At 36.2% G+C, this 15,573-nt stretch overlaps 1 protein-coding gene across 2 annotated transcripts in view; it reads right to left on the bottom strand.

The window, feature by feature from the left end:
• Positions 1 to 407: 407 nt before the first annotated feature.
• The window catches only part of Rich (Guanine nucleotide exchange factor subunit Rich), a 211,240-nt gene continuing 196,074 nt past the window's right edge, over positions 408 to 15,573 (bottom strand). Inside the window, exons 22-23 of one of the 2 annotated variants that reach the window (XR_014441698.1) lie at positions 7,671 to 15,011; positions 408 to 7,639 (exon numbers count right to left, since the gene is read on the bottom strand). Coding sequence is in view for 1 of the 2 variants with exons in the window: in XM_083122778.1 (XP_082978904.1) it covers positions 14,651 to 15,011 (361 nt within the window). In the remaining variant the exon portion in view is untranslated. Of the gene's footprint in view, positions 15,012 to 15,573 lie in introns of both variants that reach the window. The other variant, XM_083122778.1, reaches the window with a different exon arrangement.

Raw genomic sequence — 15,573 nt, 5'->3', positions numbered from 1 at the left:
GCCATGATAAAAAAAAAGTCTGACACCCTGAAACCAAGGATAAAAAATAACTTTTTTGAATTGTCAACATATAAGGTTCACAACTCACAAAATATCTATGTATTTCTTTTTAAAATGTTGAAGCAACAATAAAATTTTGTACAACTTTATGGACATTGGCCCCAATTAAATATTTACCCACTCTACGCCAGGTTCCACAATGAAGGTTTTTGCAATAGGGTAAAAGTGTTGTTTTAAAATTAAAACTAACAAATTGATCCTATATCATCCACTTATGAAAATTAAACTGGATGAGAAAGTATGGATATGAATTTGTTAGGACAACACGGTGATTGCAACAAGGAAATTTATTATGTTTCAATAATGAAAACACACACAATATTTGAGATATATATATATATATATGAAAAATACTTTATATTTCTACATAAAAATATACTTTAATAACATGATTATTTTGGCCTATATTGAAAGTGAGCATCGCAAGACAGAAAATTTCCACTTTCACCACACAATTTGAATTTCTAAAGTCAAACAACCTCTTGTCACTGTATAATCTCACACAAATTAATTGTCAATATTATTCATATTTGTTTTCAACCACAAGTTCTTAATATCTACAGAACTTAGTATTATCAATTTATTGTTCATTAACACACAACACTTCTTTTAGTGATCACTAAAGTTAACATGATAAAAAGTTGCATTTACACACAATAGCTTCCTACCTGCTCTAGCAGTCAGTATGAAAAGCTCTGGCTTAAAATGTGTTTACTATCTACAGCAGCACCTAGTTGATTTTGGAAGCAAATAATTATTTAGAACTGTTGAAGTTAATACTGTCCAAGGTTTAGTATATTTATTTTTTTCTAAACATCAAAAATTATTCAAAATATTACAAATTTCATTCTCCTTTATAATAGTGTGTTTGTTTATATATGTACTATATTTAACAAAAATCTACAACTACTTGTACAATTTATTTACCTTGCAAAATTCATTCAGGATGTATTGTGTTCAAGAATTGCAAGTACAGTACATAAATTCTATTTAATGTTACAATGCATATGGTTTTTAATCTACTGTGTGTAATTCATTGCATTGCCAAAATAGTTTTCCATTAATTATTGACAGCTCTTTTAAATTCCCTGACAGTCAAGTTTATTTTTTTATGGGAGGCAAATTGTTTCAATATTTTCTATATATATTTTATATATGAAATTGTATTCCAATTTATAATCTACTAAATATAAAATAATAAATACAGCATACATGATCTTCCTTAAATATTTTTTCCATGGAATGCACACATTAACCTATTAAGAATTATCTAGTTCAACAATAAAGTTTATTGTTGAGGTAGGATTAATGTTGCTACATATCGCCGGCTGAATACTATGTTGTCGTATATTAATCTGCACTAACTTTTCAGGATTATGGATTTTTGAGTACACTACAAGATTTAGCAAATATTTTATGTTGAAAATTCACACTGCTTAACATCCAGATACATGGCTTCAGAACATAGCGCATTAACATCATGTACGGAACACGATATCTTCATCATCTCCTTTCAGACACAGCAGCATTCAGCCGGTGACATTACAAATCAAGTGACCTTTAAGAATTGTAATGTTTTACCACTACAGAGAAGAGCTAACAATGTTACTATGCACTTACAATAATTATAAGCTTAAAAAGTTTCTGCTTACACACAACCTAGAACAAAAATAATGTTTTTAATCTTTCGTAAGGGGAAGAGAAGGGGGAAAGACAAAGTTAACATTATATGGTAACTTCAATTGAGTGCTATATGCACTGACAATTCACATATAACAACAATAATAATAATAAGCACACAGGATTGTCAATATTGTTTGAAGTGAGCATCACAAAATTTTTAGTAAAACTGCAAAATATACATGACGCACAAACAGTGATTGCTTAACAAAATTTTGTTTAACGAGATGGACAAAAACACCAAATATTTCATACTAGACTTGACATTTAATTAAAAAGAACCTTGCAAGCATGTCACTCAATAATAGTCACTTGCGAATCATGCAAAAAGATGAATGTTTAAGTTTCAAGACACTGGTAGGAACATAAATTAATTGATCAATGAATTGCAAAGAAATGTAGTGATTGTCCAATTCTCTGAAAGCAACAATACTTCAAAAACATTTAAAAATTATATTCATAACTTAGTTTCTTTTGTGACCGTGTGCAAGCACCAGGCACTCAGGGGTGGAAAATGGTCAGCTTTTTATGTTGTAATTTGTCACTTCGTTAAAAAATTGGTCAGTAAAGTCAAGAGTTTTTTGTTCGGATGCCCACTCATTGGCTAAGCACAGCAAGTGGTTCAGTTTGGATCTCACCACCCAAATACTCAGGTTTGAGTTCCACCTTGGGCATGGGTGTGTACCCTCCATTAATTTTATCTAATCACTCATTCTCATGGTTGCGATTAGTCAAAAGTGGCAGAAAAGCAGCACACAAAAATACAACAATTTGTGTTTTTTCATTACCATATTTTCAGAGATACCAGATGGCTGCTGGGGAAAAGAGCATTACTTTATTCAAACATAAACAGCATGATAAAAAAAGCACTAAAATTGGTTTCGTGCTTACAGCTTCTTCCCGGAGTCATCATCCATGACTGCAATCCTTGATTGCACATGCATATATTGTGTAACATTACGAGAGTCAGCATGGTAAACCTTGTTAGAAGTTGAGAGGGTTATGGAAGAGAATTAGGTAAAAAATCCATTCTGATGCAAGGCAGGAAAGAATCGAAAAAAGAAAGAGTTTTTGTGAATATAGGAAATTTACAGTGGAATCCAGATTTTACATTTTCCTGAATTATGCAATCAATCTTGATTGATTGAGTTGGCATTTTAAGTCCACTTTATGCCCAGTAAGGCTAATCAGGACTGAACATACAGTTTAAAGTGAAATCCAAACCACTATGTGCCTCCACCAGGTTTGAACACAGGACCCTATTGATTACAAGGCGACGACGCTACCACTATGCCATCAGTCCCAAGATAGCAAATTGTTAAGAAGTTTTCCTCAATTTTACATTTTCCTGCATGTTAAGATTTTTCAGTTTAGTCCTCTGAAAAACACTGTATTAACAAAGTACATTATTTAAAGGTTTTTTTACAGTACATGTTTTTGTACAATACCAAAAACAAATAGCATGGGACCCCGATTTTATATATTTTAGGGGACCAAGGTGGAAAAAAAGTACGGGAAAATGTAAAACAGAAAAATTTTATAACATTTTGCTATGTTGAGCTCATCAAAATTAAATGTACAATGCAGGAAAATGTAAAAATCAGGGTTCCACTCTTTTAATCTACATAAAAAGGTTAGTTTTGTGTTCAATAAAAAATGTGTGAAGGCTGGTTAAATGAATGTAGAGGACAGTTAATATACTCCCCTCACAAAAAGTTTGGAATATTGTTCTTGGGCAATAGGTGATAAGACACAGTGGCATTTGTCAGTGAAAAGACTAATGCCCACCAGACAGATACCATGTGTTGTTGACTTCCAAGGCTGTCTCTTATCACCTATTGTCTAACACAATAATATTCCAAACTTTTTGCGAGTATTTTTTTAAATGAAATTTACAATGCTAATTTATCACGAGGCCGGAATTAAATTGGTCAGTATTTTAGTTTTTTGTGTATTTTGGTCAGTTAAATCGGTAATTTTGACCCTTCTATTTTCCATCCCTGTGTACTTCATCATACATTTAAAATCGGAAGCTTTTATATTTTGCCACTGATATGATACCTTATTCTGTTGCTTCAAGATATAACTTAAGAATTATCTTCACTACATGGGATCTAACAAAACAGAACTGCCATTTTTGTATACTATGTGAAATAAAAAAAATGCAAACTTTTTTTAGCCTGTCATTTTGATCTTCCTACTAGCTGCTCTGCAGAATGCAATGCTCATACGCTGAAAATTGACTGAATGTTGTTGCATCATATTTAAAAAAGACTGAAGGAAAAAATTACCAAGTGAGAAAAAATAGGAACGCTCTTCAGAAAAAATAATATATACAGGGTGTTCATAAAGTCCCAGTACCATTACAAAAACATATCTTGGAAGCTACATGCAATAGAACAATGCTGTTGATTGCAAAATGAGCTACAACTCTCCATGTTTATATGCCATACACCTCAATGTGCACCCCTCTAGCTGCTCTCAGAACGTCAAGGCAGTAATTCACTTCTGCCCATACATGGCCCCGCATATCACCAGCAACAGTTACGATACTCTCCATTATTCTTATTCGAAGAGTAACATCATCTCTAACAGGAGTGCGGTAAACACAATCTTTGACATACCCCCAGAAGAAGAAATCTAAGGGTGTGATATCAGGAGAGCATGGTGACCAGGGTATAGGTCCATCACGGCGTATCCACCTGCCAGGGAAATGCCTATCCAGATGATCTCAAACATCCTTGGACCAATGAAGGGGTGCCCCAACTTGTTGAAAAATTATGGTTGGATGGAATTCCTCCAACTGAGGAAGAAGGGTTCAAGCATGTCGTAGTAAATGTTACTGGTAATGGTACCAGGACTTTATGAACACCCTGTACATATCTTGTGGCTTTTGCTGTGTTCAGTATGTTGGAGAAGACAGTGTCCAGATCACCCATGAAGGTGACAGTGAGTACAAAGTGAAGTTAGAATACTTGGTGTAGGTGAGTGGTGGTTGTGAGGAATGGAGTGCCATGTCCATCAGGATACAAACTGTGGTTTTACTGGTGCTAGAAGTCACGATAGGATACTTCAGTGCCATAACATATTATTCACAAGCAAAATTGACTTAAAAAGTTGTTGTCGGTTGAATGTTTATCCTCCTCGCATACGTTGTGTGGTAATATTCATCTGTTTTCAAATAGAGGTAAGGCAAAACCAATATTGTGGTTATGGTGCAACATAAAAACACAAGAACCTTCGGCCAGAAACCTTCATTCATCTTCTCCTCCATCTGTTCAGCTTTCCACTGTAGGAGTCAGGTTTCCTGATAAAAGTCCATCTGAATCCTGAAGTTAATTGTCACTTGTGGCAGCAGACGTTACTCGTGCATTGTAGTTTTCCACCTTGTGTTTCCAAGGTGACTGTTGTTCTGTGTGTTATAAACAATGGCAGATACAAGCTGATTCATTACTCATATTGAGATAAAAATATCGCTGAAAAGCTCAGATATTTACTGAAAATTGAAGGAAAAAGGCTCAAATTGAAGATAAGTTGACGTTGTTGCAGAAAAATTAAATACAAATACACGAAATGTGATCAAAATGAGAGAGAAGCATTGCAGTAACTTGAGGAATGCCTGAAAAGGGACAAATTGGTGAAACACGAAGAAATCAGAAAAAAAATGACCATTGAGAGCTGCACTGATATTAAATCTGCACATATTCATTTCCTATTTCAGTCTTTACCGATCTCGTTTAGTTGAATACAGTTTCTGCATTGATTGGCACATTTTCTTTCGCAATAATAATAATATATCAATATCCAATGGTGACTTTTGCCCCACCTTGTACAATAGTATACTCATTTGTCAACTGAGTAATTATAGCCTGAGCATTAATAAAACCATGAAAAGTACACAAAAGGTTCATTTGTTTTTATATTGTAAATCAGAGATGGCCAAATTGCAAATCTCACAAATCATACAAGACTCGTCAATAATGCAAAGCTTACAGAAATATGTTGTTTGAGCACCTTTCATATAAAATTAAATTCATGGTTTGTAGTTGTTTTGTGCCACTGTTATGCCGACAGTCCTAGAACTTGCACCTTGAGCTTGATTTTTCACATTACCTGGTTGTTCTGACAAACGGGATTGATTTGCTTTATTTTTACTTCACTTTTCTGTCATTTTTGACTAATCGCCAGGGACAAGGCTGAAAGGTGATGACATGGACAGAACACAAGATTATACTGGCTGCGAGTCCACACTCCAGAGCCTCATTAGTCTACAAAATACAGTCCACGGTGTACATAGTAAAAATTATAGGAATTTTAGTGTGTTTTATTGATTGCATAACCCGTGGCACACCAGCCCATGAGAGCCAGGGCCTCGCTTCCACCTGCCGAGGTGGGAGATTATCCGACCAGTTACGGGGTGATGTGTGGTCATCACGACAAACCACCAGTCATCGTAGAAGGTCTTCATGACAGGGTTACGCTACTCATTCGTAGCTCCCCAATTTCCTCACGATGGTGGGTCGCCACCAGTCCCATAAACTGGCCAAAATCTCTGGAGAAACATTACACTTTCAGACTCAAACCTGCATGCGTTTCATAGCCGGAGCCCAAAGAGCACAAGGTCATGGTGCGAGACACTGATTCCATACAATGGCAAATTTTATCTCACCGTATAAGCAAGTGGTGGCAATATTAAATTGGCATGAAGATTAGCCTGTATTTTGAAAACATGAGTTCTTCCTTTAACTATCTAGCTATCTACACACACACACACACACACACACGGCTTGGGAAAGAGCAGGAAGAAACATTCAAGCCTAAATATGACAAAACAGTAGTTTTGCAGCACAAAAAGACACTTTGGAAACTTTGATTTCATTTTATTTTTGTTATTTAACATCGATTTTCTGTCACTTCTGGCTAATCGTAATAACTGGGATGAGTAATTATATGATTAAAATTGATGAAGGGAAATAACACCCATGACCAAGCAAGGATTTGAACCCGAAACTCCTGCTATACTAACTACTCCACCACGGAGGTTGGTGACACTTGGGAAAGTAGCCTATCTATTGGAGAGTTGTAGAAATTATATCTTGCATATGTACTATACATGGCACCAAAGTGTATGCATTGGAAAGCGAAATCAGAAATCTTTGAAAAGTTTGGTATGTACAGAGCTACTAAAAAACGGCTGCAGGTAGAATGGACAGAGATTTTTGTTTTACCGTGACCCTGCTGTCTGGGGTCCTTCCCAGTGTCATCTCATGAAGTAACTGTATTTTCATAATTAATAAGATTCATTAACTACAAACTTCACCGCATAAAACATACGGAATGAATTGAAAGATGGTATTTTGAAATTTAGTGGACTTTTAACAATAAAACTGTGTGTGTGATTTTTGTTTATGTCCTGTGGTTCCGAGCAATGTGAAGTTTATTGCATATAGTTCTTATGTCAAGAATGTTTGGCCATCTCTGTTATAAATATATAAACACGTACTTACTCAAAAAAAAATATATGTTTAGGAGATGTGTTCAATTATGAAAAATATTATTCAGTTCTGAATCAAGTTCTTGGCCAGTAAATTGCAGTATACGAGTCTAGGACAGGTGTTCCGTTAATAAAGTCCATTCCATATTAGTCTTGTTCTCAACAGTTTGACAACAGCAACACTGCTCTTACAGTCTTAGCTTTCATAGCAATATACCTTAAAAATCAAAGGTAGCATGTTTTCTGGGAACATGCACATTTAAAATCAAAGTATATTTAGAGTGGAATCAACCGATCACCTAATTTAATCATGAAACTTGTAAACAGTGGCAGTATTTAAGGCTAGTTAGAATTTTGCAAGGACTAAATACCAGCTTCTAGATACAACAACAACAACAAATTCAACTGGCTATTCTAAAAAAAACAACTATTGTACCAGGTAGTTTGAGGCAAGAAGCTCCATAATTTTCCTTCGAAATGGACCACCACCCATGGTAACAGAAATTCTGAAACGACAGCATCTTTCGATAACTTTCTCATGAACTGATCTGTAAGGTGAAGAGACAGCTAGCCTTTACTCAAGATATTTGTTTTTTGTATGCAACTTTCTTAAGTGGCCTTTCTAACTTTTATGATTAATAATTTCCCTTCTCTTATATATTGTTAAGTCAAAACAATGATTTAAAATGCGCAACTTCTGAAAGTAGCTACAGTCTCTTAGATTGATAAACTACTATCAATCAATACAGCAATTCATCAGTCCATCCCTACCATTTTCGCAGTCCATACCAATGGATTCATTTTCAAAAAACTGTCAAAAAATGACAATAGCATATCTATAAATGTAGTTAATATTAATTACAGCCAATGTCTGTACGAAATGGAAACTCAACATTGCTCAGGAAAGAAATACTATGAAGAATGAACATGAAAACATACCAGCAACTTGTAACAGACTGCTTAATACTATTAAATACAAAAAAGACCTAATTAATTTAATTGTGGGCTAATTTGCAGCAAATCCCACATAATTTCTATTTAAATATTATATCTTGTTGTACCTAATAAAAAATTATTGTACCAACATTTAAGCCTCTATTCTTCAATATTCCTTAAAAATTGCAGAACAGAAAGTATTACTCTCAAGTCAAAAACTAGCTCGAAGACTTACAAACTCTAGCACATTTCTAGTGATTGTCAAAATAATAGTTCAAATAACCTGGAATGAGCAGAATGGAATATAAAAGTGCCAAATATGGTGGGACATCTGTTTGAGGCAGATTTGACTGCACCTGTGTAAAAAGCACCTTTCGTATTCAAAGCTACTTTGTATCGGACAGGAACTTTCGTTAGAGGCTGGATACATATCACAAGAAACATTCAAAGCACTTGTAAAAGAGCAGCTTAAAATTTGATGTAGCTAATATATAAATTATATCATAAAAATATTTTAATATTATACAGCACAATCTACTTTGGTTGATTTATTTTAAAACAAATCGAACTTCATTATCCCACCTCTGATGGGAGTACCATTTGCTATGCATCAACAGATAACATGAATATCAAGGGGTTCCAAATAAATAATATTACACTCAAATTTCCACCCCAGTTTGTTCGCTATTACTGACTAAATACAATACTCGTCCGTTAAACACTCAATTATCTTCAAAGCAAAGTCAAAATAATATGTATTGCTAAGGAATTACGCAATAGAAATATTACCATGTAAAAACGTCTGTTATATACAGATATATTTATTTTGATTTATACGTTACGATATGTCTATTGCAGGAGCTTTTCCTTAAGAAATCTGCAGTGTAAATTCTGTTAGATTCTTACGAATTATATACATTTAATGTACATCATATACTGCTACAGGAAGACATCAAATAAACAATTCAAACTGCTTGCTGTCAAAATTTAAAATACTATAGCTGTAAATTCTCTTGCATTATATATCAGTTACATATACAATACCCTGTCAATGCATTATTACGTTTTCCATATAATTATTTCTCTACAGATGCATATTAAAATCTTATTATATCACAATAAAGAAAACAACTTTGTTCCTTATTGTAACTATAAATATAATTATTTCATGGAAACAATAATTATAATAAGCAGGCGTGGTTCTTTTTTGCTTTCTATTATTTACTGAATATGTCATGACAACTCAATGACATCTAATGTACCACCTGATAGAAAAATACATGTCTGTTTTCATCAGTTGTTGCTAGGTGCTTATGAACGTTTTTGAAATATTAGCCATTTCCACTTGTAATATTTCTGTTTGTGTACAGTTAATGAATAACTACCCCATTTTCTTATTCCATGATCTGTAAGCATTCAATAGAAAATATTCATTACTGAAAACTATAAGTTGGATTCCATCTTTAGAGAAACAAACATCATGATGGGTGTGGTTAAACTATGGACCTTCACCATGTAAAAATTCTCCTTGCAACTTTTTGGTTACATATTAGACTCGAACCCAAGTCCTTCTTTACAGATCTCAGGTTAATGTTCCACATTTCATATATATTTCACACAAGTGCTCTACCACCAGTATGAAGACGTTAAGTGCTTGGCTTTTGATCTTTTGTCCCGGCCAGGGCATGGATATTCTTTGCGAGTGTTGCTTCAACGATTTCATCTTATCAATCACTCATTCTCATCATCACGATAAGCCAAAAATAGCAGAAATGTTCAAGCGGTTAGTGACAGCTATAGCAACTTGTAGATACATGCTAACAGCACCAAACCTTACCTGCCTAACCTACTCGCTTGTGCATCTAATAGCAGAAACAAACATGTGAATAGGTTAGGTAGGTTAGGTTTAGTGCTGTTATACTGAACGCAACTCCAACTGGGGGCTGGGAAACAGCGAATCGGCGAGCAGTTGTATTTTCTTCGACTGAGATCGGGCATTTTCGAGTTACAAGGTACTGAACGTTGTTCGCGGGACAAAACAAATGAGTGTTGAGTCCACATGTTGCCAAATGTACTGTAAAGCGTGAGAGAGTCTTCTCGGGAAACGGTATTGTCAGCACCAGAAATCAGCAGGGGTTAATACACACAGGGTCCTGAACGATGAAGTCTCCGGAAGGACCACCCACAGGTCGGAATGCAGGCTGACACACAGCCATATAAAGACAACTTGCACAAACAGAAGTGCGCTTGGCAACGTTGCTTCGGGAGAGCGATATGACCCCTTCAGATTTTCCATCGCAACTGAGTTTGTTGACACCCATCGGACCACACCAGCCCGAAAATGATTGGGGAATAGGATGCACCAGAAATATCCATCAAAGTCAACCGCCAGTTTGAGTTGCAATCATTATAGTGCTTTTTGCACAGCAGACAACAAATATGCAATGTCATAACAGTCACTGCTGACAGCATATGTCCAAGTTGCTAAAGCTGTTGCAAGCTGCTCATCAGAAATGTAACACAAAATAACAAAAATAGAAATACTTTCACGAGTATTATTTGTAGCAGCCATGGATAGTGTGTTTGTTTTTGAGTTTGGTCTTAAGTTGATTTTATGCAGAGAAAGGCTAATCAGGACTGGACCTACAGTTTAAAGTGGGATCTGAAGAACTGTGCAATGTGCCTCTGCTGGGTATCCCTTAAATACAAGGCAACTACATTACTGCTATGCATCCATCAGGGAGGATGGAATATACAATGAAGGTGAGAAAAGATTAACGAAGGAAAATTTTGTTTGCAGATAACATAGTCATGTAGAGAATAGGAGTAGAGTATGTAATGAAGAACTGGCACAGATATGTATCGTTCCGAACAAACTTAAAGAATGACCACATAGATCGTCAAGATTATGATGAAGATAAGGTCCAGCATTCTTTCAGTTTGTCCAGAATGTTACTTGGGAAGCAACGTATCAACAAGAGATATGGGGACAGAATTGACCACGACACATTGATTAGGTACGAACTTTTATAAATCAAAGAATATAATATGGAGAACAAATATAATAATAATTACAATAATATTATATTTCATGTTTGGGGAATAAAAAAGACATGGTTGATAATAATTCGATGTAAGCAAGTTACTAACTTTTTCCAAGAAACTTACATGTAAAGGTTCCATTAATTTCAGTGGTCTCTACCACCATCAACTTGGCAGAGGCTACCAAAATTAATATAAACTAATTTGGTAACTCGCTTACGTCTAATTACCTAGTCTGGCCATAAATACTGTTACAACCTTTCGGCTTGGACTGTACATCCGGTAGTCAGGCCTATGAACTATGCTTGTGCCAAAGTTCACTCCTCACCATTGTGTGTTCAGCTGTGAAAGAGAAAGCGTTTTTCTTCTTGTGCTTAGCATGGAGTGGGGCGAATGTGAAAACAAGAGTAGCCGTAATTGCTCTACATATGATTGAGAAGTCACTCACTGAGATTTTCCAGCCCCTAAAAATCCCAAAGATCAGCAAAAGGTTTGTGTATCAGACAATCCAGAGATTCACTGATACTGGTAGCATGAAAGATCGCCCAAGAGTTGGTCGACTTCACACCGTATGAACAGCTGCGGCTGTTAAAGCGGTGATGGCTCGCATCTGCTGAAATCCCATCCGGAAGCAAGTGATAATGGCACAGGAGCTAAACATTTCACAACAATCAATGTTCAGGTATTTAATGAAGACCTTCCAATTGGAGCTTACCGGTGGGGTATTGGAAATTTCCTGACGACACAAGAGAAGAAGCAGAGGGAACTGAAATTGAGACGGCTCCTGTAGAGGTACGTTGCCAATGGGCATTGCAGGATTCTGATAAGAAATTGTTCACAACTGAATAAAGTTTTAACTGCCAAAATGAAAGGGTGTATGCTTCAAACTCTCGAGAAGTTTGTGAGAGAGTTCCCAAAAATCAGAGATGCCAGCAGCCCTCCTCAGTCATGGTTTGGTGGGGGGTGAGCTATGAGAGTCTCACCAGGCCTCATTTTTGAGAAAAGGTCTTAAAAGCCATGTGAAAGTGTATGTGGGAAGTGTCCTGGAGCCTCTCGTGACACTGTTGAACCAAACAATGTTTCACAATGAATCCTGGATGTTCAAGAAATATTCTGCCCCAGGTCACAAGGCAAGGATGATGCAACAGTGACTGGACACCAGTGTACTCTATTTCATTTCCACTTTTGATTGGTCATCTGATAGCCATGATCTCAGTACCTTGGACTACAAACTGTGCCCAGAGTTGGAGGAGACTGTCTGTAAGAAGAGGCACCCTATAATTGAAAGTTAAAAGTGCTCCTCAATAGCAGCAAGGGCAGATTTTCCCATCAAGAACATCCGTGCTGCAATAGATACCTGGCCAGGGAGACTTCGAGCCTGCGTGAGGGCGAAAAGTGTACATTTTGAAAACTGATTGGTACTAAAAGAACATTTAAAAATCTGAAACCATATTAAATTTATTCACAAAATAATGTGTAACAGTATTTATGGCCAGAGGCCAGACTAGGTAATATCATATTGTTCAGAAACCTGTACAATGAATGGTAACTGATAAAGGTGACAATAGAGATGTTTTATGGGTACAGTTGGAAAATGCTGCATACTGGAAACTACCAGAGAGAACATCAGGAGCAACAATGACATGGTAAAGATATACATATAAGGAGGATAGTGAAGGTGAATCTACCTAAAAGGCATGTAAAATGAAAGATGGGAGGGAAGAGATATGGGAAGATCACAGGTGGAAATAAATGGCCAAAGAGGAGGAAAATAGTAGGGAAAAGTGCAAGCAAAAGAGAGTGGAGAGAGAAAGAGGAAACATTGTAGGGGCTTGGTTTCGATCCTGACCCTTCTGGAGGACAGAAATGGTTGGACCTGTGTAGTTTGTACATTTTTGAGCAACTTGTCTCCAAGTGAATTTTTCCTTTTGCTGATTGTTGGATTTTGCATGTAGTATTACATGGCTGGGGAACTTGGTCCATTCCATTAAAAAAAAGAAACAAATTAAGAGCATTTGAAAATAAAGTCCTTAGAAAAATATTTAGACCAAAAAGGGATGAGGAGACAAGTGAGTGGAGAAGGTTGCATAATTTAGAACTACATAATATCTATTCATGTCCAAATATTATTAGAATAATTAAATGAAGACGACTTAGATGGGCAGGCCATGTGGCACGAATGGGAGAGGAAAGAAGAGTTTACAGGATTCTTGTTGGGAAACCTGATGGTAAGAGACCTGTAGGAAGGCCAAGACGAAGATGGAGGGATAACGTTGAGATGGACCTAAAGTAATTCGGTAAGGATGGAAAACATTGGATTGATCTTGCCCAGGATAGGGACAGATGGAAGGCTTGCGTTGCAGCAGCCATACTGATTATGGGAGTGGAACCTGTGAGAGACAGGAATTACTCTTGATTCAGTGCAAAGGCTGCTATTTAACGATGCTTGAAGATGAGATAAGAGGTGCCCTCTTGAAACCGTGTTACAAGAGTTAAAGGGTAAACTAAGGAGGCAATAATGTCCAAAAGAAAAGACTGCATGCTATGCCCACAATTCCAAAATATATGCTGCATCAATCCAGTTCCTGATTTTAACAGTATGTATCGTTCTATCAGAAATATGTCACATCGGATGTCTTGTTTACAAGTAACATTAGCATGTTGTATGTGTCAAGTATCGATGTATGTGTGCGTGTGTGTGTATATAATAAACTCCTTTACACTCAACATGAACATTCGGCATGTACACCATTAAAGATAAATCTCAAATTACGTAATTGAGCCTTGCATGTATGCATACATGTCTGTGTGTATCTACATGAAGACATACAAAAGTTACCATAATAATAACAAATTATGTACAGAATTGTCAATAATTACATAACATTAGGGACAAGTCAAAAGGACTCTACAAATAAAAACACTTCACTTTCCAGACAAAACTGTACACAAGATACACATTATTGCATGCTGCTGACGTACAAATTCAGCATTCGGTTCAACTGTTACAACAGGATAACAATGAGAGAAGTTTGAGGTGTTAAATATCAGCAACTAAGTCAAATCTGAGCATCTCCGTTTGCAAAGCACTGTATAAAGCTTTTCCTTACATTGGTGTTGGGTGATTGGAATGTATAACCTCTTTCAAGCCTGCATTCAGTTACACATTCATACAGAGCCATTATTCCATGCATTTTAAAATCTAATTATTAATTTCCCCCAATTCATGCTACACGTATTCATTGCTAACTTGGTGAGCTTAGAACAGAACTAACACATGATTACCCATGCAAGGATCCCACGGTATAAAAATGCCACAGGCATCAATATATTCTGTCAAAAGACAGCTATGTATAATCTTGACACAACTAGAGCAAATATAAATAGTAAAAAATTTAAGTTAGCAACAACTTATGTACACTTAAATCACTACTAATTCTACGATATAACACATCCTGGATTATCGGCTACTTCCGCAGTTTCCGTCACTGTCTCCTCTTCGATCGGGACTGGTTCCTTGTCTCTGCTCGACTCTTTGCTTGCTCTCTCTTCGTTGGTGAACACCTCAGATCTCTCCTTGCTGGTCGCACTGCTACATTCCGTCACTTCCATGTGATCCCCTGCTATGCTTCCGAGCTTGTGGGACGGGGCCGAGTCCTCGTCCAGATTGATGCTGGTTGTCCTGGAGGCTTGCCGAGATGAAGGGATGCTTGGGGGTGTTGATGACTTGCTGATCAAAATGTTATTAAGCACTTGCACTTGGCTCATAATTGCAATCATAAACGGTTTGTACCCAAGGCTAAAACAATGAAAAAAAACAATATTTACAATTTTGTAAAGACATCTCTCTATATATATGTATTACGGATGAGTATTTTTCTTCTTTAATTTTTAGCAATTAAAACGAAGTACAGATGCAAAATTTATAGATAAAAGGGTAAAGCTATTCCTTGGGCATTCCTGCAACCATGCAAAGGTTAGTTGAAAACAGGCTTATGCTTGTGCAAACAATCAATGTAAGAGTGGCAGGTTGCTAGGTTAGGGAAAAATTCCAGAATATCAATAGTAACAATAGATACGTTATTTTGCAATTCAAGTATGTCATCCCTTTGTATGTATATTAATGGGAAAAAAAAAAACAACTGAAATATCATGTGCAGTTTTCAAGAAATGGCACGTTAATTGCTGCCATATGGTCTGTGCAAATTTCGAACTTTGGGTCTTTGCTTCCACATACCCTCTGGACTCCTAATTGTTGCAAGTTATTAAATTGTTGCTTTTTGCACTTTATTGCATGTATTCATTTTTCCAGAAAAGAAACAGTGGTTTACAAGTTATAGCCTTTTTTATAAATATATCTC

The sequence above is a fragment of the Lepisma saccharinum genome, chromosome 5, assembly GCF_977018435.1.
Source record: "Lepisma saccharinum chromosome 5, izLepSacc3.1, whole genome shotgun sequence".
Classification (NCBI taxonomy): Eukaryota; Metazoa; Arthropoda; class Insecta; order Zygentoma; family Lepismatidae; genus Lepisma; species Lepisma saccharinum.
The sequence above is the reverse complement of the archived record's forward strand: the minus strand, read 5'-3'. Positions and strand labels throughout refer to the sequence as shown.